Source organism: Panthera tigris, chromosome X, assembly GCF_018350195.1.
Source record: "Panthera tigris isolate Pti1 chromosome X, P.tigris_Pti1_mat1.1, whole genome shotgun sequence".
NCBI classification, from domain to species: domain Eukaryota; kingdom Metazoa; phylum Chordata; class Mammalia; order Carnivora; family Felidae; genus Panthera; species Panthera tigris.
Window position 1 is genome coordinate 54,829,267 of NC_056677.1, and position 25,636 is coordinate 54,854,902.

At 38.5% G+C, this 25,636-nt stretch overlaps 1 protein-coding gene across 1 annotated transcript in view; it reads right to left on the reverse strand.

Annotated features, from left to right (window-relative positions):
• OPHN1 (oligophrenin 1) overlaps nucleotides 1-25,636 on the reverse strand; it is a 564,403-nt gene that overhangs the window by 69,486 nt on the left and 469,281 nt on the right. Inside the window, exon 20 of the mRNA XM_042974015.1 lies at nucleotides 15,077-15,224. Within this exon, the coding sequence (XP_042829949.1) occupies nucleotides 15,077-15,224 (148 nt within the window). The remainder of the gene's footprint in view (nucleotides 1-15,076; nucleotides 15,225-25,636) is intronic.

Sequence of the window (25,636 nt, forward strand, 5' to 3'; positions counted from 1 at the left end):
TGCATTGATTGACATTTCCTTTCACAAACCATTTCTCTTTAACATGCAATGCTCTTTGATGGCATTTTACCCACAGTAGAGCTTATTTTTTCCTGCTAAACATGGAGTTTATTGGTATTGTTTGGTATAACTTTATCCCAATCCAGGCGTGTTAACAATCCTTTAAAAATCATGCTACATTACTTTGGAGGAAGATACCTCCAGCTTAACGTGTTTAATGTCAGATAATTGTAATCTTTTAAAACATTTTTCACTGCCTCTGATTTTTAACACAGTGAGCATCAGTCTAATGTCAATGTGAATGCACATTAACCAGGTAATGGCTTTCTAAAGTGATTCCTTCACAGATAGCAAATGGCATAGTCCTGGAACTGTGTATGAGAGGCAAAAGGGAAGCTGCGCGTGCTGCCAATATTTTATGGATTATCTCCCTCTTGTAAGTAGTGTCCACTCTTTTTTTTATTAAAAATTTTTAATGTGTATTTATTTTTGACAGAGAGAGAGACAGAGCATGAGCGTGGGAGGGGTAGAGAGAGAGGGAGACACAGAATCCAAAGCAGGTTACAGGCTTTGAGCTGTTAGCACAGAGCCCGATGTGGGGCTTGAACTCACAGACCGTGAGATCATGACCTGAGCCGAAGTCAGACACCCAACCGACTGAGCCACCCAGGCACCCCAAGCAGTGTCCACTCTTTGATTAACAATTGCAAATGACCCAACTGGAGAGAACACTCAAGAGAATAAGCAAAGAGAACTGGAAAGCTATGAAAATGCAATGCCTGGCTGAGCCCTGAGGGGCATCCTAGGTTGGATGTGTTGATCACAATGACCATGATATCGTTGTACAGAGGCTGACATGGACACCAGGAAGGGGGGACATTGAAGGCAGATGAGAAATGGATGTGACTGCATCCTAGAAACCTCCCAAAACACACTTTGGGTGTTGGTGGGGTTATTTTGTGTGAAACTTGATATCAATCTGTCTCACACTGAGCTAAGGAAATAAGTATAACAGGGAGTTTTCCTGTTTCTTGATTTCTCCTATATCTGGGTTTACAGTTAGGTGGAAGACAACTTTAAAGTGAACACGGTAAGCTTCCTTATGGTGGTGGTATTCAGAAAGGAAGAATGAAAGAATAAGCTGGCCTGAAACAGTGCATGCTAACATGGTCAGGAGAACTTAGAACCCATGTGAGCCTTTTTTACCCAGGGAATGAATGTATTCCTGCTACTTTTCTCTGTTTCATAAACTTTCCTGTGGCTTTGGCTCACCACTTTTACATAAAACAATATTGCAGGAGTTGCACAGGCAAACTAATTGCACATTCAGTTTATTACCATATGCAAGTACTGTGCCAATACATTTATGTGGTAAGTAGGAGGCTGAGAATATCCCAAAAGCCCAGGCAGCCATTGGCTGCCAGGTAAGACAATCTCTCAAGGAACTCAGCAGCAATCATGCTCAGTAAGGGCCACTCACTTATTCAAGACTTCTTGATTGGATCCAATATGTGGAGGGCACCAAAGAAGTCAATCTATCCTTCTAGTTGACACTCTTCTAGTTAATACAGTTCATGATTTTCAACTTGTGTCCCCCTGTCAGATACTTTATTTAACATTAATGGTGACATTATTTTGCAGACATTCACTTAGCATCTCTTTTAGTATGTGTGATCTGAAGGCTATTATGTTTCTGGGTCAGAGAGCCTGAGTTGAGGCTCTGGGGATTCAAGAACTGGGTTCCACAGCTCGTCTTCTTCTCTGGGGCCGTAGATCAGGGCATACCATTGAAAGACAGTCCATCTTCCAACACACCTGCATGCAGGCCACTGACTTCATAGCCATTGTCAGTGGCAGAGACATCAGGTGGCAAATCCAATTTGGTGTAGGTAAGTCAGGTGGACTCACACTCCCTGGTCCAGCTCTTGTAGTAACAGGACTTGCTGGCATTGGCCCAACTCCTACCACAGTTTATGCTCCCATGCTGTGGGATGTCACAGTGTGCCCTGTGACTGGAGGGCTCAAGGCTCCAAAGGTGCTTAGCCCCTGTGGTGCATCCCAGGCCCCCAATCAGGTAGCAGTGGCTGTGACTTCAGGTTCCTGTGCCCACCTGTGCAACATTCAGGCACCCAGGTCCTCCTGCACTTGCTGCACCCCCCACAGTAGAAGTTCCTTCAAAATTGGATTCAATCCTCTCAAACATTGTCACTGCTTTATCAACTAAGTTTATTGATATTCAAAATCCTTTGTTGTCATTTAAAAATCTTTACAGCATCTTCACCAGGAATAGATTATCAAGAAACCACTTTCTTTGCTCATCCATAAGAAGCAACTCCTCATCTATTGAAGTTTTTCTTTAAAAAAAAGTTATAATTTTTTATTTATTTTTGAGAGAGAAAGACAGAGTATGAGCAGGGGAGGGGCTGAAACAGAGGGAGACACAGAATCTGAAGAAGGCTCCAGGCTCTGAGCTGTTAACACAGAGCCCGATGCAGGGCTCAAACTTGTGAACCAAGAGATCATGACCTGAGCCAAAGTCAGATGCTTAACTGACTGAGCCATACAGGTGCCCCTCATCTGTTGAAGTTTTATTGTGAAATTGCAGCAATTCAGTCACTTCCAATTATAGTTCTCTTACTATCTCCACCACATCTGCAGTTACTTCCTCCACTGAAATGTTGAACCCTTCAATGTCATCCATGAGGGTTGGAATCAACTTCTTCAAAACTCCTGTTAATGTTGATTTTATGGCCTCTTCCCATGACCAAAAATGTTCTTAATGGCATCTATAACGGTGTTTTCTTTCCAGAAAGTTTTCAATTTACTTTGCCCAGGTCCGTCAGAAGAATCACTCTGTATGACAGCTATAGCATTACAAATGTAGATCTTAAAGAATAAGACTTGAAAGTTAGTATTACTCCTTGATCCAAGGGCTATAGAATGGATGTCATGTTAGCAGGCATGAAAAACAACATAAATCTTATTGTACATCTCTAACATACACAGCTTTTGGGTGACCACTGGATACTGACAATGAGCAGTAGTATCTTGATAGTATTCTTTTTCTCAGTGTATGTCTCAATAGTGGGCTTAAAATACTCAGTAAACCATCTGTTTATAAAAACAGATGTGCTGTCATCCAGACTTTGTTGTTCCATTTATAGTGCACAGGCAGAGTAGATTTAGTGTAATACTGAAGACTGCCTTAGGATTTTTGGAATTGTAAATGAGCATTGGTCTCAACCTAATGGCACCAGCTACATTAGCCCATAACAAGAGTGAGCTTATCTTTTGAAGCCAAGCATTGATTTCTTCTCACCTAGCTATGCTACATGGCATCTCCTTCCAATATAAGGTTGTTTCATCTACACTGAAAATCTGTTGTTCAGTGTTGCCACCTTCACTAATTATGTTACCTAGATCTGGATGACTTGATGCAACTTCTACATCAGCGCTTGCTGCTTCACCTTCCTCTTTTCTGTTATGGCAAAGGCTTCTTTCTTTAAACCTCATGAACCAAAGAATATCCAATGGAATAAAGACAGTCTCTTCAGCAAATGGGAAAACTGGACAGTGACATGCAGAAGAATGAATCTGGAACACTTTCTTACACCATACACAAAAATAAATTCAAAATGGATGAAAGACCTAAATGTAAGACAGGATGCCATGAAAATTCTTGAGGAGAAAACAGGCAAAAACCTTTTTGACCTTGACTGTAGCAACTTCTTACTCAACACGTCTCCAGAGGCAGGGGAAACAAAAGCAAAAATGAACTACTGGGACCTCATCAAAATAAAAAGCTTCTGCACAGTGAAGGAAACAATCAGCAAAACTAAAAGGCAAGTGACAGAATGGGAGAAGATATTTGCACATGATACATCAGATAAAGGGTTAGTATACAAAATCTATAAAGAACTTATCAAACTCAACACCCAAAAAGCAAATAATCCAGTGAAGAAAGGGGCAAAAGACATGAATAGACACTTCTCCATAGAAGACATCCAGTTGGTCAACCAACACATGAAAAAATGCTCAACATCACTCATCATCAGGGAAATACAAATCAAAACCACAATGAGATACCACCTTACACCTGTCAGAATAGCTAACATGAACAACTCAGACAACAACAGATGTTGGCAAGGATGCAGAGAAAGAGGATCTCTTTTGCATTTTTGGTGGGAATGCAAGCTGGTGCAGCCACTCTGGAAAACAGTATGGAGGTTCCTCAAAAAACTAAAAATAGAACTACCCTATGACTCAGCAATTGCACTACTAGGTATTTATCCAAGGGATACAGGTGTGCTGTTTTGAAGGGACACTTGCATCCCAATGTTTATAACAGCACTAGCAACAATAGCCAAAGTATGGAAAGAGCCCAAATGTCCATCGATTTTTGAATGGATAAAGAAGATGTGGTATATATATACAATGAATATTACTTGGCAATCAAAAAGAATGAAATATTGCCATTTGCAACTACTTGGATGGAACTGGAGGGCATTATGCTAAGTGAAATTAGTCAGTCAGAGAAAGACAAAAATCATATGACTTCACTCATATGAAGACTTTAAGAGATGAAACAGATGAACATAAGGGAAGGGAAGTAAAAATAATGTAAAAACAGGGAAAGGGACAAAACATAAGAGACTCTTAAATATGGAGAACAAAATAGAGGGTTACTGGAGTGGTTGTGGGAGGGGGGATGGGCTAAATGGGTAAGGAGAATTAAGGAATCTACTCCTGAAATCATTGTTACACTTTATGGTAACTAATGTCTATGTAAATTTAAAAATAAATAAATAAATAAATAAATAAATAAATAAATAAATAAAATTAAAAACAAAACAAAAAAAATCCTCATGAATGAACCTCTGATAGTTTCAAACTTTTCTTTTCACCTTCCTCACTTCTCTCAGCCTTTATAGAATTGAAGAGAGAGTTAGGGCATTGCTCTTGATTAGGCTTTGGCTTAAGTGAATGTTGTGGCTATTCTGATCTTCTATACAAATGAATGAAACTGTCTTCATATCAGCAAGAAGGCTGTTTTGCCTTCTTATCATTCATGTATTCACTGGAGTAGCATTTTCTATTTCCTACGTTTTGTTTTGTTTTGTTTTTGCATTCAGAACATGGCTGTTTGGCACAAGAAGCCTAGCTTTCAGCCTATCTTAGCTTTCAACATGCTTTCCTCACTAAGCTTAATAATTTCTAGCTTTGATTTTAAATGAGAAATCTTCAACTCTTTCTTTCACTTAAATACTTGCAGGTTATTGTAGGGTTATTTAATTGGACTCATTTCAGTATTGCTGTGTCTCAGAGAAGAATGATGAGAGGAATAGATATGGGGGAATGGCCAGCTGATAAAGCAGTGAGAACACAACATTTATCAATTAAGTTTGCCATCTATATGAAAACTATTAATGGTGCCTCAAAACAAATACAATAGTAACATCAAAGATCACTGATCATATATCACTGTAACAAATATGACAATAATTAAATAGTTCAAAATATCGCAAAAATTACCAAAATGTGATGCAGAGACATGAAGTGAGCAAATGCTGTTGGGAAAAATAATGATGCCAATAGAGTTGCTAAATACAGGGTTGCCACAAACCTTCTATTCATAAACAACAACAACAACAACAACAACAACAACAACAACAAAAACAACACAGTACTTGTGAAATGCAAATAAAGTGAAGCACAGTAAAATGAAGTATGCCTATAGTGGTAGTTAAGAACTTACTATTGGCATTTTGTTAATCGTTTCTCATTCCTTTGTATTCCATTTCTCCTGTTTGCTATCTTTCCTGGTGATTTTTTTGTAGTGTATACTTTGACTCCTTTCTCCTTATCTTTTGCATATCTACTACAGATTTTGTATTTGTGAGTATCATAAAGTTTAAAACTTTGTACAGTTATAGCCGTTGATTTAATCTAATAACAAAGTAACTTTGTTTACAAAATCTCTGCACTTGGATATAGAGAAGAAGAAGATGGAGGTGTAGGAGGACGGTGGGCTCACCTCATTCTGCTGACCACTTATATTCCACCCATATCTGCCTAGAAATAACCCAGAAAACCGTCAGAAGACCTAGCAGAACAGACTCTCCGGAGCCAAGCATAGACAAGAGGCCCACAGAAGAGGGTGGGAAGGGCAGAGAGGCATGTGTGCTACACGGACTGGTGGGAGGATAGCCAGGGTGGTGGAGGGGCAGCCTGCCCAGCAAGGCGGATTCCCCGAGTCTAGCTTGCAAAAGTGGAGGGGCCAGACTCCGTGAGTTCTGACAGCCAGTGGGACTTAACACCTGGAATGTTATAAGTCAACAGCTCTGCTCAGAGAGCGGGAGGGCAAGAGGACACCAGGAAAGAGAGGTGTTGAGCCCTGGAAGACAGAGATCAGCTCAGCGGGGAACAAAGGTGCTGGCCAGCACCATCTCCCTCTCCCACCCCCCAACCTAAATCCCAAAGGGAACCAGTTCCCATCACCAAATGTGCTTGCACCTTGCAAACACCCAATTCTGTGCTTCTGTGGATCCATCCCTCTGACGAGTCTACCTGCCTCCCTCCCGGTGCTGCAGGGCGCCTCCCTCAGGAGACCACTGAACACAAAGCAAGCTAAGCCTGAGCCTCCCGCCCCTGTGCACCTTGTGGATCCACTCCAGCTAATACACCAGATCCCATCAGAGCAGCAACACAAGCCTGGCAGTGTGCAAGTAGCCCAGACAGGGGCCACACCACTCCACTATGAGCCCTACCTCTGGGAGAGGGGAAGATAAGTCTAATCACACCAGTCTGATTGTGGCCCCAGCGGTGGGCAGGGGGAAGACATCAGGTCTGACTGTGGCCCCGCCCACCAACACAACTTAGAGGAGACAGCACAGGGGAAGTGCCCTGCAGTTCCCCGCCACCCCAGGGATTGTCCAAAATGAAGAAATGGAAGAATTCTCCTCAAAAGAAACTCAAGGAAGTAGTGACAACTAACGAATTGATCAAAACTGAAGCAAGCAATATAACGGAACAAGAATTTAGAAAAATAGTCATAAAATTAACCGCTGGGCTTGAAAAAAGTATAGAAGACAGCAGAGAATCTATTGCTACAGAGATCAATGGACTCAGAAATAGTCATGAGGAGCTAAAAATATGCTATAAATAAGGTGCAAAATAAAATGGAGGCAACCACAGCCAGGATTGAAGAGTCAGAGGAGAGAATAGGTGAATTAGAAGATAAAATTATGGAAAAAGAGGACCTGAGAAAAAGAGAGATAAAAAATATCCAGGAGTATGAGGCGAGAGTTAGAGAACTAAATGATGCTTCAAACGGAACAATATCCGTATAATAGGAATTACAGAAGAAGAAGAGACAGAGAAAGGGGTTGGAGGTGTAGCTGAACAAATCATATCTGAGAACTTCCCTGATCTGTGGAAGGAAAAAGGCATTGAATTCCAAGAGGCACAGAGAAGTCCCTTCAGACATAACTTGAATCGATCTTATGCATGACATATAGTGAAACTGGCAAAATACAAGGATAAAGAGAAAATTCTGGAAGCAGCTAGGGATAAACAGGCTCTAACATATAAAGGGATACCGATAATACTCGTGGCAGACCTATCTACTGAAACTCAGCAGGCCAGAAAGGAATGGCAGGAAATCTTCAATGTGATGAACAGAAAAAAATATGCAGCCGAGAATCCTTTATTCAGCAAGACTGTCATTTAGAATAGAAGGAGAGATAAAGGTCTTCCCAAACAAACGAAAACTGAAGGAATTCATCACCACTAAACCAGACCTACAAGAGATCCTAAGGGGGATTCTGTGAGTGAAATATTGCAAGGACCACAAAGTACCAGGGACATCACTACAAGCATGAAACCTACAGACATCACAGTGACTCTAAACCCATATCTTTCCATAATAACACTGAATGTAAATGGACTAAATGCTCCAACTAAAAGACATGGGGTATCAGAATGGATAAAAAAAAAACAAAAACAAAAACAAAAACAAGACCCATCTATTTGCTTTCCACAAAAGACTCATTTTAGACCTGAGGACACCTTCATATTGAAAGTGAGGGGATGTAAAACTATCTATCATGCTACTAGAAGTCAAAAGAAAGCTGTAGTAGCCATACTTATAACAGACAAACTAGACTTTAAATTAAAAGCTATAACAAGAAATGAAGAAGGGCATTATATAATAATTACAGTGTCTATCCATCAGGAAGAGCTAAAAATTATAAATGTCTATTTGCTGAATACGGGAGCCCCCAAATATATAAAACAATCACAAACATAAGCAACCTTATTGATAAGAATGCGGTAATTGCAGCGGAATTTAATACCCTACTTACAACAATGGATAGATCATCTAGACACAGGATCAATAAAGAAACCAGGGCCCTGAATGAAACATTGGATCAGATGGACTTGACAGATATATTTTGAACTCTGTATCCCAAAGCAACAGAATATACTTTCTTCTTCAGTGCACATGGAATATTCTCCAAGATAGATCACATACTGGGTCACAAAACAGCCCTTCATATGTATAAAAGAATTGGGATCATACCATGCACACTTTCAGACCACAATGCTATGAAGCTTGAAATCAACCACAGGAAAAAGTCTGGAAAACCTCCAAAAGCATGGAGGTTAAAGAATACACTGCAAAAGAATGAATGGGTCAACAAGGCAATTAGAGAAGAAATTTAAAAATATACAGAAACAAATGAAAATGAAAATACAACAATGCAAACATTTTCGATGCAGCAAAGGCAGTCTTAAGCGGAAAATACATTGCAATCCAGTCTTATCTCCAGAAGCAAGAAAAATCCTGCATACAAATATAACAGCACACCTAAAGGAACTAGAAGCAGAAGAACAAAGACACCCCAAACCCAGCAGAAGAAGAGAAATAATAAAGATCAGAGTAGAAATTTAAAATATAGAATTAAAAAAAAAAAACAGTACAGCAGATCAATGAAACCAAGAGTTGGTTTTTTGAAAAAATATACAAAATTGATAAACCTCTAGCCAGGCTTCTCAAAAAGAAAAGGGAGATTACCCAAATAGGTAAAATCATGAATGAAAGTGGAATTATTACAACCAATCCCTCGGAAATGCAAGCAATTATCAGGGATTACTATGAAAAATTATATGCCAACAAACTGGACAACCTGGAAGAAGTGGACAAATTCCTAAGCACCCACACATTTCCAAAACTCAAACAGGAAGAAATAGAAAACCTGAACAGACCCATAACCAGCGAAGAAATTGAATCAGCTATCAAAAATCTCCTATCAAATAAGAGTCCAGGACCAGATGGCTTCCCAGGGGAATTCTACCAGACATTTAAAGCAGAGATAATCCTTGTCCTTCTCAAGCTGTTCCACAAAATAGAAAAGGAAGGAAAACTTCCAGACTCATTCTATGAAGCCAGCATTACTTTGATTCTGAAACCAGACAGAGACCCAGCAACAACAACAAAAAAAACACACAAATACAGGCCAATATCCCTGATGAATATGGATGCATAAATTCTCAACAAGACACTAGCAATTCGAATTCAACAGCATATAAAAAGAATTATTCACCATGATCAAGTGGGATTCAGTCCTGGGATGCAAGGCTGGTTCAACATTCACAAAAAAATCAATGTGATATATGACATTAATAAAAGGAAATAAAGGAACCATATGATCCTGTCAATTGATGCAGAAAAATCATTGGACAAAATTCAGCATCCTTCCTTAATAAAAACCCTCGAGAAAGTCAGGAGAGAAGGAACATACTTAAACATCATAAAAGCCATTTATGAAAAGCCCACAGCTAATATGATCCTCAATGGGGAAAAACTGAGAGCTTTCCCCCTGAGATCAGGAACACGATACGGATGTCCACTCTCACCGCTGGTGTTTAACATAGTGTTGGAAGTCCTAGCATCAGCAATCAGACAACAAAAGGAAATCAATGGCATCAACATTGGCAAAATGAAGTAAAGCTTTCACTTTTTGCAGATGACATGATATTATACATGGAACCCGAAAAACTCCACCAAAAATCTGCTAGAACTGATACATGAATTCAACAAAGTCTCAGGATACAAAATCAATGTACAGAAATCAGTTGCATTTTTATACACTAATAATGAAGCAACAGAAAGACAAATAAAGAAACTGACCCATTCACAATTGCACCAAGAATCATACAATATCTAGGAATAAACCTAACCAAGATGTAAAAGATCTGTATGCTGAAAACTATAGAAAGCTTATGAAGGAAACTGAAGAAGATATAAAAAATGGAAAAACATATTCCATGCTCATGGATTGGAAGAGTAAATATTGTTAAAATGTCAATACTACCCAAAGCTATCTACACATTCAATGCAATCCCAATCAAAATTGCACCAGCATTCTTCTCAAAGCTAGAACAAGCAATCCTAATATCTGTATGGAACCACAAAAGACCCCGAATAGCCAAAGTAATTTTGTAGAAGAAGACCAAAGCAGGAAGCATCACAATCCCAGACTTTAGCCTCTACTACAAAGCTGTAATCATGAAGACAACATGGTATTGGCACAAAAACAGAAACATATACCAATGGAATAGAATAGGGACTCTAGAATTGGACCGACAAAAGTCTGGCCAACTTATCTTTGACAAAGCAGGAGACAATATCCAATGGAAAAGAGACAGTCTCTTTAACAAATGGTGCTGGGAGAACTGGACAGCAACATGAAGAAGGATGAAACTAGACCCCTTTTTTACACCACTCACAAAACTAAACCTAACATTGATAAAGACCTGATTGTGAGACAGTAAACCATCGAAACCCTAGAGGAGAAAGCAGGAAAAAACCTCTCTGACCTCAGCCGCAGCAATTTCTTACTTGACACATCCCCAAAGGCAAGGGAATTAAAAGCAAAAATGAACTATTAGGACCTCATGAAGATAAAAAGCTTCTGCACTGGAAAGAAAACAATCAACAAAACTAAAAGGCATCCAACAGAATGGGAAAAGATATTTGCAATTGATATATTGGACAAAGGGCTGGTATCCAAAATCTATCAAGAACTCATCAAACTCCACACCAAAAAACAAATAATCCAGTGAAGAAATGGGCAGAAGACATGAATAGACACTTCTCTAAAGAAGACATCCAGATGGCCAAAAGGTACATGAAAAGATGCTCAAGGTCGCGCCTCATCAGGGAAATACAAATCAAAACCACACTGAAATACCACCTCACGCCAGTCAGAGTGGCTCAAATGAACAAATCAGGAAACTATAGATGCTGGCGAGGATGTGGAGAAATGGGAACCCTCTTGCACTGTTGGTGGGAATGCAAACTGGTGCAGCCTCTCTGGAAAACAGTGCAGGGGTTCCTAAAGAAATTAAAAATAGATCTACCCTATGACCCAGTAATAGCACTGCTAGGAATTTACCCAAGGGATACAGGAGTACTGATGCATAGGGGCATTTGTACCCCAATGTTTATAGCAGCACTCTCAACAATAGCCAAATTATGGAAAGAGCCTAAATGTTCATCAACGGATGAATGGATACAGAAATTGTGGTTTATATACACAATGGAATACTAGGCAGCAATGAGAAAGAATGAAATATGGCCTTTTGTAGCAACGTGGATGGAACTGGAGAGTGTGATGCTAAGTGAAATAAGCCATACAAAGAAAAACAGATACCATATGGTTTCACTCTTATGTGGATCCTGAGAAACTTAACAGAAGACCATGGAGGAGGGGAAGGGAAAAAAAAGTTTAGAGAGGGAGGGAGCCAAAACATAAGAGACTCTTAAAAACTGAGAACAAACTGAGTGTTGATGGGGGGTAGGAGGGAGGGGAAAGTGGGTGATGGGCATTGAGTAGGGCACCTGTTGGAATGAGCACTGGGTGTTGTATGGAAACCAATTTGACAATAAATTTCATATTAAAAAACAACAACAACAAACCAAAATCTCTGCACTTGACTACAGTTCAACTTCTTCTCCCTCTACATTTTATGTTATTGATGTCATACTTTATATCTTTTTAAATTTTGTATTTAGTAAAAATTACTAGAGCTCTATTCATTTTTAATACTTCTGTATTTTAACTTTTGTACTAGAGTTAAAAGTGATATACACGTTAAGGAAAATGTCAGAGAAAGACAAATACCATATGACTTCACTCGTGTGGAATTTAAGAAACAAAACAAGCAAAGGGAAAAAATTTAGAGACAGACAAATCAAGAAACATACTCTTAATTATAGAGAACAAACTGATGTTTACCAGAAGGGAATGGGGGATGGGTTAAATAGGTGATGGGGGTTAGGGATTGCACTTGTCACGATGAGCATGGAGTGATGTATGGAAGTATGGAATTACTATACTGTACATCAGAAACTAACATAACGCTGTATGTTAGCTAACTGGAAATAAAATAAAAACTTTTAAAAAGTGATTTACCCATCAGTATTATAGTATTAGAGTATTCTCAATCTGACTATATCTTCACTAATGAGTTTTATACTTTCATGTTTTCTTCTTGTTAGTGTTCACTTGTCTCAACTTGAATAATCTTTTTTTTAGCATTTCTTATAAATTAGGTCTAGTGGTGATGAACTCCCTTAACTTTTGTTTTTTTCTGGAAAAGTTTTCTCTCTCCTTCATTTCTGAAGGATTGTTTTGTCTGGTATATTATTCTTGGTTGGCAGGTTTTTAAAACTTCCTTTCAGTACTTTAAATATATCATCCCACTGTCTCCTGGCCTGCAAAGTTTGTGCTGAACAATTGCTCATATTATTATGGGAGTTTGTTTTTTATTTACTTATTTTTATTTCTATTTTTTTTTAGAGAGAGGGAGAGAGACAGAGAGAGAGAGAGCAGGGGAGGGGTAGAGGGAGTGGGAGAGAGAATCTCAAGCGGACTCAACACTCAGTGCAGAGCCCAACATTGGGCTCAATCTCACGACTGTGAGATCATGACCTTAGCTAAAATGAAGAATCAGACACTTAACTGACTAAGCCACCCAGGCGCCCATGGGAGTTTCTTTATATGTGATGACTCATTTTTCTCTTGCAGTGTTCAAAGTTCTCTGTCTTGGAATTTTGAGAATTTTATTATAATCTGTCTTGGTGAAAAATATTCTTAATCTATTTGGGTTTATTTGGGCTTTGATGATCTGGATGTTCATGTCCCTCTCTTATTTACAAAGTTTCTCTCATTATTTCTTTAAATAAGCTTTCTCTACACTTCTTTCTTTGCTCCTTCCAGGACTCCCATGATACATATATTCGTTTGTTAGACAATGTTCTATAAGTCTCAAGGTTTTTTTTCACTTTTTTTCAATTATTTTTCTTTTTGTTCCTTGACTGGGTAATTTCAAGCGACCCATCTTTGAGCTCGATGATCCTTTCTTCTTCTTAGTGATAAAGCACTCTATTCAGTGCACTCATTTTTCAGCTCCAGGTTTTCCGTTTGTTTTTTTTCCCCTACAGTTTCTATCACTTTCTTGAACTTCTTGTGTATTGTTTTCTTGATTTTATTTAGTGGTCAATCTGCATTGTCTTTTAGTTCACTAGGCATCTTACAGACAATTATTTGGAATTCTTTGTCTGACAGTTAATAGATCTCTACTTCTTTTGGGTGAGTTTCTGATGCTTTATTTTGCTCCTTTATTGGTGTCATTTCCCCTGGATATTCCTGATTCTTGTGTCTTGTGGTCTTGTGTTGGTGGTTGTCTATTTGAAGACATAGGCACATCTCCCTGTCATTACAGATGATTGGAAAGGAAAACCCTTTAGAGTCAGAGCAAACAGAGATTTTGGGTGGCCCAGCTGATGGGCTACACAGGTGGGATCAGTGCTGGAGTCCTTGGGTAGGCTGGTCTGGTGCCTGGATCAGTTGGCCAAACTTTCAGCCTGGATCTTCAGGGGCAAGCTTGCAGTCTGGGACCAGGGGGCTGGTCTGGCACTGGGGCAGACCTGTAGTGTGGATCTACAGGAGGCCTGCCTGGAGGCTGGGTCTGTGGTTGCATTCTGTAGGGTAGGGCTGCAGGGGCCAGGCTGGGGCCACAGGGACATCCTGGTGCTGTGTTAGTCCTGAAGCTTGGGGTTGCAAGTAATAGCTGGGGCAGGACTAGAGCCTAGGTCTGTGGGCGCCACCCTGGAGATGGATCAATGGAAGATGGGTAATTGGGTTCACTGGGGTGGGTCTGCTGCTGGGGTTGTGAAGTCAGGTGTTCACTTTATTCTCCTTCACCCATGCAGAGGATGGCTATCTCTCTCTGTACTGTGCTGTGTGCGCTTGGGAGAGGGGTGATATGTCTAATATTAAAATGTCCTCCCTACCCTCTGCAATGCACTATTTCTTATTTCTGTGCTCCCCTCAGGTGTTGTAATCTCTCAGCTGGATTGTATAGTTCTTATGAAGGGATTTTCATGCATGAAAGTTTGCTCAAATTAATTTCACCATGGGGAAACAGCAAAGAAAACTCCTATTCAGTCAACTTGCTGAGATCACTCCTCCATGGAAACTAAACTTGAATTTAAAATCTGAGAATATTCATGGGTGCTTGGCTAGTTTAGTCGGTTAAGCGTCCGACTTCAGTTTAGGTCCTGATCTCAACATTTATGAGTTCAAGCCCCGCATCACGTTCTCTACTGTCAGCGCAGAGCCTGCTTCAGTTCTGTCTTCCTTTTTCACTGCCCCTTGCCCACTCTCTCTCTCTCAAAGATAAAAATAAAACATTTTTTAAAAAATGTCAGAACATTCAGAACACACATTGTTTACCCATTTCAATGCACTGAGGTACATATCTTAGAACATTTTGGATCTTCCACTGTCCTCCTTAGGGATCATGGTATCTGGCTTTACATGTTCATCTCTGTCCTATCCACTAACGATTTCTCAGTGGCACAAATTTTGCAAACCTTGCTTTGCCTGGCTCAGGTACTAGAAAAAGTCTATATTTATATTGAGAAATATGGCTCCACTTCTGCTCTTCGATATACTTTTTGTGTCTAATCACTATTAAGAAGCTAAGGGTGTACCTCAGTACCGACCTTCACGTTCATCCACAGAAGAAGTATAAAAAACTGTTCTTTCTCGCAACAAGCGCTTTGAAATTGTGATTGGTTTGTGCCTTCTTGCTGTCACTCGAGGTGGAGGCACTGGAGGTGTAGCACTTTCTTCAGGTGGACCTGAATAGATCTGTAAAAGGAGGACATTTTCAGGAAACAATTAGAAAGACTGAATTTTTGTCTCCCTAATGCTAACTAGCAATTGATGCTCACTAGCATTACATCTAGAGTCCGCCATAGCAATTCTAATATGACTGAAGGAATTGGGGGGGGGATTTTTAAGAATCACTCTAGCTACCAGCAAGTGTTTAGAGGCCTTCCTTCCTGTTTACCACATAGGACCTGGCACTTTACAATGTGGAGGAAACAATGCAGACAAGAACTGCAATATCAGTCCTGGATTTTTCACTTACTTCCTGAAAAACCGTAGGCAAATTACATCCAATCTCTAAGCTTTAGATTCCTTATCTGTAACATGGGAAGACCACCTACCTCACAGTGTGACAAAAATAAGGTGAAAAGGGCAGTCAAGGTACATTGTATGGGTAGGGGTAGGTTGTGGAGGGTTACTAAATGCACCAAATATTTCGGAAAGGATACCAAATAAACTGGTTAGAGTGTTTGCTTCAAGACAGGAATAATGAATGGCTGAGGAAAGGATGGAGGGAACCTATTTCTCACTCCTATATCATTTTTATCTTTTAAAATTTCATACCATGTATGCACTACTTGTTCAAAAAGGAAAGGGGAAAACCAAAATGTCTTATATGATATAAAAAGTGCTGAACAAAAGAAGAGAAGCTATGATTACATTTTTATATAGTGTCTCATATGTATTTGAGAATCTTTCTTGTCTCTGAGGAGACTGAGCTTTTGGCCAGAGTGGACCCACTTTGGGAGGACACACGTGTGGTGAGGGAAGAAGGGGACCATTGAATAATGCAATAATGAAATCAACCCCAATGATTAGTGCAAAGAGAAATGTCAGAGCCCGACATTTCATCAGGCTGCATAGTCACAGAAATTAAATGATTGGGAACACAAACGCTGTGTAAAAGCTGGACAATGATAGAAAGCAGTGCAAGCACAATCAAAGGCACTACATGTCTCAACATTTCATGACATAGGAAAGAGAGAATATGGCATAGTAGCAAGCAGAGGAGTTTTGAGGCCATACAGTTTCACAATGATTAGTAATAATATTTTAAATAGCTACAATTTTGTGAGCATAGGTTTAGGTACTGTAGAGTTTCTTAAGAACATTCTTTGCTAGACCTATCCACAGAAACTTGGCAGGCCAGAAAGGAGTGGCAGGATATACTCAATGTGCTGAATCAGAAAAATATGCAGTCAAGAATTCTTCATCCAGCAAGGCTGTCATTCAAAATAGAAGGAGAGATTAAAAGTTTCCCAGACAAACAAAAATTAAAGGAGTTCATGACCATTAAACAAGCCCTGGAAGAAATTTTCAGGGGGACTCTCTGAGGGGGAAAAGATGAAAATAAATAAATAAATACCAAAAGCAACAAAAACTAGAAAGGACCAGAGAACAACACCAGAAATTCCAACTCTGCAAGCAATATAATGGAAATGAATCCATATCTTTCAGTACTCACTCTAAATGTCAATGGTCCAATCAAAAGACATAGGGTAACAGGATGGATAAGAAAACAAGATCCATCTGTATGTTGTTTATAAGAGACCCACTTTAGACCTAAAGGCACCTTCAGATTGAAAACAAGGGGATGGAGAACCATCTATCATGCTAATGGTCAACAAAAGAAAGCTGGAGTAGCCATACTTATAACAATATAGACTTTAAAATAAAGACTGCATCAAGAGATGCATAAGGGCATTACATCATAATCAAGGGCTCTATCCACCAAGAAGACCTAGCAATTGTAAACATTTATGCTCCAAATGTGGTAGCACCCAAATATATAAATCACTTAATCACAAACATAAAGAAACTTATTGATAATAATGCCATAATAGTAGGGGGACGTCAACATCCCACTTACAGCAATGGATGGATCATCTAATCAGAAAATCAACAAGGAAAAAATGGCTTTGAATGACACACTGGACCAGATGGGCTTAACAGATATATTCAGAACATTTTATCCTAAAGCAGTGGAATATACATTCTTCTACAGTGCAATGGAACGTTTTCCAGAATAGACCAAATACTGGGACACAAAGCAGCCCTCAACAAGTACAAAAAGATCGAGATCATACTGTGCATGTTTTCAGACCACAATGCTATGAAACTCGAAATCAACCACAAATAAAAAATTGGAAAGGCGACAAATATTTGAAGACTAAAGAACATCCTACTAAAGAATGAATGGGCTAACAAAGGAGTTAAAGAGGAAAGGAAAAGTACATGGAAGCCAGTGAAAATGATAACACCAGAGCCCAAAACCTCTAGGACACAGCAAAGGCAGTCATAAGAGGGAAGTATATAGCACTCCAGGCCTTCCTAAAGAAGGAAGAAAGATCTCCGGTACACAACCTAACCTTACACCTTAAAGAGCTGGAAAAAGAACAGCAAATAACACCCAAAACCAGCAGAAGACAGGAAATAATAAAGATTAGAGCAGAAATTAATGCTATTGAAACAAACAAACAAACAAAAAAACAGTAGAACATATCAATGAAATGAGAAGCTGGTTCTTTGAAAGAATTAACAAAATTGATAAACCACTAGCCAGTTTTATCAAAAAGAAAAAGGAAAGGACCCAAATAAATAAAATGAGGAAGGAAAGAGGAGAGATAACAACCAACACAACAGAAATAAAAATGATAATAAGAGAATATTATGAGCATTGATACACCAATAAAATGGTCAATCTGGAAGAAATGGACAAATTCCTAGAAACATATAAACTACAAAAACTGAAACAGGAAGAAATAGAAGATTTGAATAGATCCATAACCTGTAAAAAAATAGAATTAGTAACAAAAATCTCCCAAAAAACATGAATCCAGGGCCATATGGCTTTCCAGGGGAATTGTACCAAACATTTAAGGAAGAGTGAATACCTATTCTCTTGAAGCTGTTCCAAAAAGTAGAAATGGAAGGAAAACTGCTAAACTCTTTCTATGAAGCCAGCATTACCTTGATGCCCAAACCAGACAAAGACCCCACTAAAAAGGAGAACTATAGATCAATTTCCCTGACGAACATGGATCCAAAAATCCTCAACAAGATAATAGCCAACTGGAACCAACAATACATTAAAAAATTATTCACCACGACCAAGTGGGATTTATACCTGGGATGCAGTGCTGCTTCAATACCTGCAAAACAATCAATGTGATTCATCACATCCATAAAAGAAAGGACAAGAACCATATGATCCTCTCAATAGATGCAGAGAAAGCATTTGACAAAATACAGCATCATTTCTTGATAAAATCCCTCAAGAATGTAGGAATATAAGGATCATACTTCAAGATCATAAAAGCCATATATGAAAGACCCACCGCTAATATCATCCTCAATGGGGAAAAGGTGAGAGCTATTCCCCAAAGGTCAGGAACAAGACAAGGATGTCCACTCTCACCACTGTTATTCAACATAGTATTGTGGAAGTCTTAGTCTCAGCCATCAGATAACACAAAGGAATAAAAGACATCCAAATTGGCCAGGAGGTGGTCAAACTTACACTCTTTGCAGATGACATGATACCCTACATGAAAAATCCAAAAGATTCCACCAAAAAACTGCTAGAACTGATTCATGAATCGGCAAAGTTGCAGGATATAAAGTGAATGCACAGTGATCAGTTGCATTCCTATACACCAACAATGAAGCAACAGAATGTGAAATCAAGGAATCGATCCCACTTACAATTACACTGAAAACCATAAAATACCTAGGAATAAATCTAACCAAAGAGGTGAAAAACCAATGTGCTGAAAACTATAGAAAGTTTATGAAAGAAATTGAAGAAGACACAAAAAAATGAAAAAGTATTCCATGCTCAAGATTGGAAGAACAAATAATGTTAAAATGTCAATACTACCCAAAGCATTCTACATATTCAATGCAATCCCTATCAAAATAACACCAATATTCTTCACAGAGCTACAAAAAACAATCCTAAAATTTGTATGGAACCGGAAAAGACCCAGGATAGCCAAATCAATCTTGAAAAAAACCAAAGCAGGAGGCATCAGACTTCAAGCTATTTTACAAAGCTATAATCATCAAGACAGTATGGCACTGGTACAAAAGCAGACACTCAGATCAATGGAACAGTATAGAGAACCCAGAAATGGACCCACAAGCATATGGCCAACTAATCTTTGACAAAGCAGGAAAGAATATCCCATGGAATAAAGACAGTCTCTTCAGCAAATGGTGCTGGGAAAACTGGACGGTGACATGCAGAAACATGAACCTGGACCACTTTCTTACACCATACACAAAAATAAACTCAAAATGCATGAAAGACCTAAATGTAAGACAGAAAGCCATGAAACTTCTTGAGCAGAAAGCATGCAAAAACCTCTTTGATCTTGGCCGCAGCAACTTCTTACTCAACACGTCTCCAGAGGCAAGGGAAACAAAAGCAAAAATGAACTATTGGGACCTCATCAAAATAAAAACTTCTGCACAGTGAAGGAAACAATCAGCAAAACTAAAAGGCAACTGACAGAATGGGAGAAGATATTTGCACATGACACATCAGATAAATTGTTAGTATCCAAAATCTATAAAGAACTTATCAAACTCAACACCCAAAAAACAAATAATCCAGTGAAGAAATGGGCAAAAGACATGAATAGACACTTCTCCAAAGAAGACATCCAGATGGCTGACAGACACATGAAAAAATGCTCAACATCACTCATCATCAGGAAAATACAAATCAAAACCACAATGAGATACCACTTCACATCTGTCAGAATGGCTAACGTTAACAACGCAGGCAACAATGTTAATGTTGGTGATGGATACGGAGAAAGAGGATCTCTTTTGCACTGATGGTGGGAATGCAAACTGGTGCATCCACTCTGGAAAACAGTGTGGAGGTTCCTCAAAAAATTGAAAATAGAACTACCCTACGACCTAGCAATTGCACTACTAGGAATTTATCCAAGTGATACAGGTGTGCTGTTTAGAAGGGACACTTGCACCCCAATGTTTATAGCAGCACTATCAACAATAGCCAAAGTATGGAAAGAGCCCAAATGTCCACCGATGGACGAGTGGATAAAGATGTGGTATGTTTGTATGTTTGTATGTGTACACACATGCATACATACATACATACATACATACGACACAGTGTTACTTGGCATTTAAAAAGAATGAAATCTTGCCATTTGCATCTACGTGGATGGAACTGGATGGTATTATGCTAAGCAAAATTAGTCAATCAGGGAAAGACAAATATCATATGACAGTACTCATATGAGGACTTTAAGACACAGAACAGATGAACACAAGGGAACGGAAGCAAAAATAATATAAAAACAGGGAGGGGGACAAAACATAAGAGACTCTTAAATATGGAGAACAAACAGAGGGTTCCTGGAGGAGTTGTGGGAAGGGGTATGGGTTGAATGGGTAAGGGGCATAAAGGAATCTGCTCCTGAAATCACTGTTGCTAACTATTTTGCATGTAAATTAAAAATAAATAAAAATTAAAAGAAAAGAATATTCCTTGCTATTTATTACACACCAGGGTCTTTGCACTGAGTGTTTAATCTACCTGGTGTGTTCTTCCTCCAGATATCCGTATAGCTTGCTCTCTTGAATTCAGTAGGTTATGATAAAATATATTCCTCTCAGTGAGTCCCTCTATGTGAATGTATCTAAAATTTTGACACACCTCCCTGTATGCAGTGCCTCCTATCCCCCTTCCTTGTTTAGGTTTTTTTCTCCCTAGCATTTCTTATTACTTTCTATCAAGATAAATTGTAGTTATTTATTTTTTGTTGTCTGCTGCTGTAATCTATTGTAAGCTATTTGGAAGTATATTATCATGTTCATTGCTATATCTCCAGCAACTAGAACACTGAGTGAAATTGCTGACTGACTGAAATTCAAACACTGACTGAAATTCAAAAGAAAAACCCATTTAAAACAGTGATATAAAAGGCCAGACTGTCCTCTGAAAAGACATAACAGCTACTTCCATTTCCAGCCAAAATAGGACAAGAGGTATTAGGTTTACATCCTCAGCCAGGAATAATTTAAAAACTAGAAAAAATACATGTAACAATGTTATGTGCCTTTTTCAAGGCATTAGAAATCTGGCAATGAAAGTCAGTGATCCGTGAGAGACAGTAAAAAGAAAAGACAGTGATCCATGAGAGAGAGTAAAAAAAAAAAAAAATGATCCCCATATTTCCAGCTTACAGCCTGGAGAAAGTCTGAAAGTCATAATATATGGAGGGAAACTTGGGGGGTGGGCATCAGTCTGCTTAAGTTGAGGACAGTGGGTTGCAGGTATGGAGAGAAGAAGAAAGTGAATTTTCCAGGCAAAATATCAGAGAGGAGGTAGCTGCACAAAGAGCTCTAGAGAGCTGCAGGGATCTTCTTTAAGACTTTAGCTGAGTACTAGTCAATACTTATGTGTGAGGCAAGAACCACAGAATTGAATTAGAAGGACTAATTACCTAAGATCACACAGTGCCTTCAAGAGTTCCTGTTCTCACCACTCACACTGGAAAATCAAATAATTAAGTGCTGTGGTTGGTGAGCACTGCAGATGTGGAGCATGCAGGGAGGTAACCAACTCCAGCAGCACAAAGGCTGGGTGGCAGCTTGGGTGCCATTTTTCTTTTGTCTTAAAGTAGGTGTTAATCAACATAAAATTCCCTCTTAGAACTGCTTTTGCTGCATCTCATAAGTTTTGATACAGTTTTTTCACTGCAATTTGTTTCAAGATATGTTTTAATTTCCCTTTTGATGTCTTCCTTTGACCCCTTGGTTGTTCAGGAATGTGTTTGTTTAATTACCACATATTTGTGAATTTCCAATTTTCCTCGTGTTATTGATTCCTACTTTCATATAATTCTAGTCAGAAAGGATACTTGATATAATTTCAGTTTTCATACATTTGTTAAGGATTGTTTTGTGACCTAGTATATCATCTATGCTTTGAGAAAGCTCCATATGTATTTGAGAAGGTGTGTTCTGTTGCTGTTGGATGCAATGTTCTATAAACGTCTGTTAGGTTCATTTGGTCTAAGGTATAGTTCAAGTCCAATATTTATTTATTAATTTTCTGTCTGGATGATCTATATGCATTGTTAAATGTGGCGTATTAAAAGTTCCCTACTATTTTTTTTTCTATTTCTCCCTTCAGATCTCTTAGTATTTACTTAATATATTTCAGTGCTCTAATGTTGGGTGCATAATATTGATAATGGTTATATCCTCTTGGATACTAGACCACCCTATTATTATATAATGATCTTCTCTGTCTCTTGTTACAGTCTTTGGCTTAGAGTTAACCTTGTCTCATATAAGTATAGCTATCCTTGCTCGCTTTTAGTTTCCATTTGCATGGTATCATCTTTTTCCATCCCTTCACTTTGAGCTTATGTGTTCCCTTAAAGCTGAAGGGAGTCCCTTTTAGGCAGCGTATTGCTGGGTCTTATTTTTAATCCATTCAGCACTCTATGCTTTTTGATTGAAAATTTTAATCCATCTACATACTTGTTGATAGGTAAAGATTTACTAATTATCTCTTTATAATTGTTTTCTGGCTCATTTGTAATTCTGCTGTTCCTTTCTTCTTCTCTTGCTATCTTTGAGTGAACTGATCATTTTCTGTATGGGTATGTTTTGATACCTTGCACTTTATCCTTTGTGTATCTACTTTAGGTTTTTGTTTTGTGGTTACCACGAAGCTTCCATAAACAAAAATATCAATGTAACAATCTCTTTTAAGCTGATAACAACTTATCTTTGATCACATACAAAACCTCTACAATTTTACATCTCCCTATATTTTGTTTTTGATGTCACAATTTACCTCTCTTTATATTGTGTACCTATTAATAAATTATTGTAGCTGAAATTATTTTAACACTTGTGTCCTTTAACTTTTGTATTAGAGTTACATGGTTAACACACCACCATATTACAGAATCCGAACATACCTAATTTGAGTATATACTTACCATTACCAGTAGATTTTATATTTTAATATATTTTTATATTACTAGTGTCCTTTCATTTCAGCTTGAGGAATTCCTTTCAGTATTTACTGTAAAGTAGATCTAGAGTTGATAAACTCCCTTAGCTTTTGTTTTTTGTTTTTGGTTTTTTTTTTTTTGTAAAGTTTTTATCCTTCATTTCTGAAAGATGACTTTTAAGGTAACATATTCTTAGTTGGTATTTTACTCCTTCAGCATTTTGCAACATCAACCAAGTCTCTCTTCGTCTGAAAGGTATCTGTGGGAAATCTGTCCATAGCCTTATAGGTTCCCTTTAGATGTGAATATTTTCTTCTCTTTTTCCTTTTTTAATTTTTTTAACATTTATTTATTTCTGAGAGACAGAGAGAGGCAGAGCATGAGCAGAGGACAGAGAGAGAGAGACACAGAATCTGAAGCAGGCTCCAGGCTCTGGGCTGTTTGTTAGCACAGAGCCCAACGCGGGGCACGAACCCACGAACTGCGAGACCACGACCTGAGCCGAAGTCGGACGTTCAACCAACTGAGCCACCCAGGTGCCCCTTTCTTCTCTTTTTCTTACTGCTTTGAAAATTCTTTTTTGTCTTTAATTTTAGACAGTGCCTTGGAGAAGATTGCATCAGGTTGAAATTTTGAAGTGCTTATTAGCTTCATTAAATCTCTCCCCAGATTTGAGAAGTTCTCAGCCATTATTTCTTTTTTTTTTAATTTTAATTCCAGTATAGTTAGCATACAGTGTTATATTAGTTTCAGGTATAAAATATAGTGATTCAACAATTCCATACATCACCCAGTGTTCATCATGACAAGTGCCCTCCTTAACTGCCATCACATATCTCACCCATCCCCCACCTACCCCCCTCTAGTAATCATCAGTTTGTTCTCTATTGTTAAGAGTCTGGAGGTGCCTGGGTGGCTCAGTTGGTTAAGCCTCCAACTTCAGCTCGAGTCATGATCACACGGTTCGTGGGTGTCAGCCCCACGTCGGGCTTTGTGCTGACAGATTGGAGCCTGTAGCCTGTTTCAGATTCTGTGTCTTGCTCTCTCTCTGCCCCTCCTCCACTCATGCTCTCTTTCAAAAATACATAACACACTTATTTTTTAAAAAAAGAGTTTGCTGCTTGATTTCTCTCTTTTCCTTTGCTCATTTGTTTCTTAAATTGCACATATGAATTAAATCATGTATTTTTCTAACTAACTTATTTTTTTGTCTTTTCAAATTTTTATTCAAATTCTAGTTAGTTAACAGTGCAATATTGGTTTCAGGAGAATTTTGTGATTCATTACTTACATACAACACCAATGCTCATCATAACACGTGTCCTCCTAAAACCTGTCACCTATCTAGCAAATCTCCCACCCACCTCCCTCCAACAACCCTCACTTTGTTCTCCATCATTAAAAGTCTCTTATGGTTTGTTGCCCTCTCTCTTTTTCTTTCTTTCTCACTCCCTTATGTTTATCTGTTTTGTTTCTTAAATTCCACATATGAGTGAAATCATATGGCATTTGTCTTCCTCTGATTTATTTCACTTAGCATAATACATTCTAGCTCCATCCACATTGTTGCAAATGGCAAGATTTTATTCTTTTTGATGGCTGAGTAATATTTCTGTGTGTGTGTGTGTGTGTGTGCACCACATCTTCTTTATCCATTCATCAGTCGATGGATATTTGAGCTCTTTCTATAGTTTGGTTATTATTGATAATGCTGCTATAAACATTGGGGTGTGTGCACATCTTCGAATCTGTATTTTTGTATCTTTGAATAAATGCCTAGTAGTGCAATGGCTGGATTGTAGGGTAGTTCTATTTTCAACCTTTTGAGGAAACTCCATACTGTTCTCCAGAGTGGCTGTATCAATTTGTATTCTTAGCAACAGTGAAAGAGGGTTCCCCTTTCTCCGCATGCCCGCCAACACCTGTTGTTTCTTGTGTTATTAATTTTAGTTATTCTGAAAAGTATGAGGTGATAGCTCATTGTGGTTTTGTTTTGTATTTATCTGGTGAGGAGTGATGATCTGATGTTGACCATATTTTCATATGTCTGTTAGACATCTGGATGTCTTCTTTGGAAAAGTATCTGTTCATGCCTTCTGACCATTTCTTAACAGTTTATTTGTATTGGGGGATTTGGATTTAATAAGCTCTTTACAGATTTTGTATACTAACCCTTTATCAGACAGGTCATTTGCAAATATCTTCTCCCATTCCATACACTGCCTTTTAGTTTTGTTGTTTGTTTCCTTCACTGTGCAAAAGTTTTTATCTTGATGAAGTCCCAAAAGTCCATTTTTGCTTTCGTTTCCCTGACCTCTAGAGATGTGTCTAGTAAGAATTTGCTATGGCCAAGGTCACAGAGGTTGCTGCCTGTGCTCT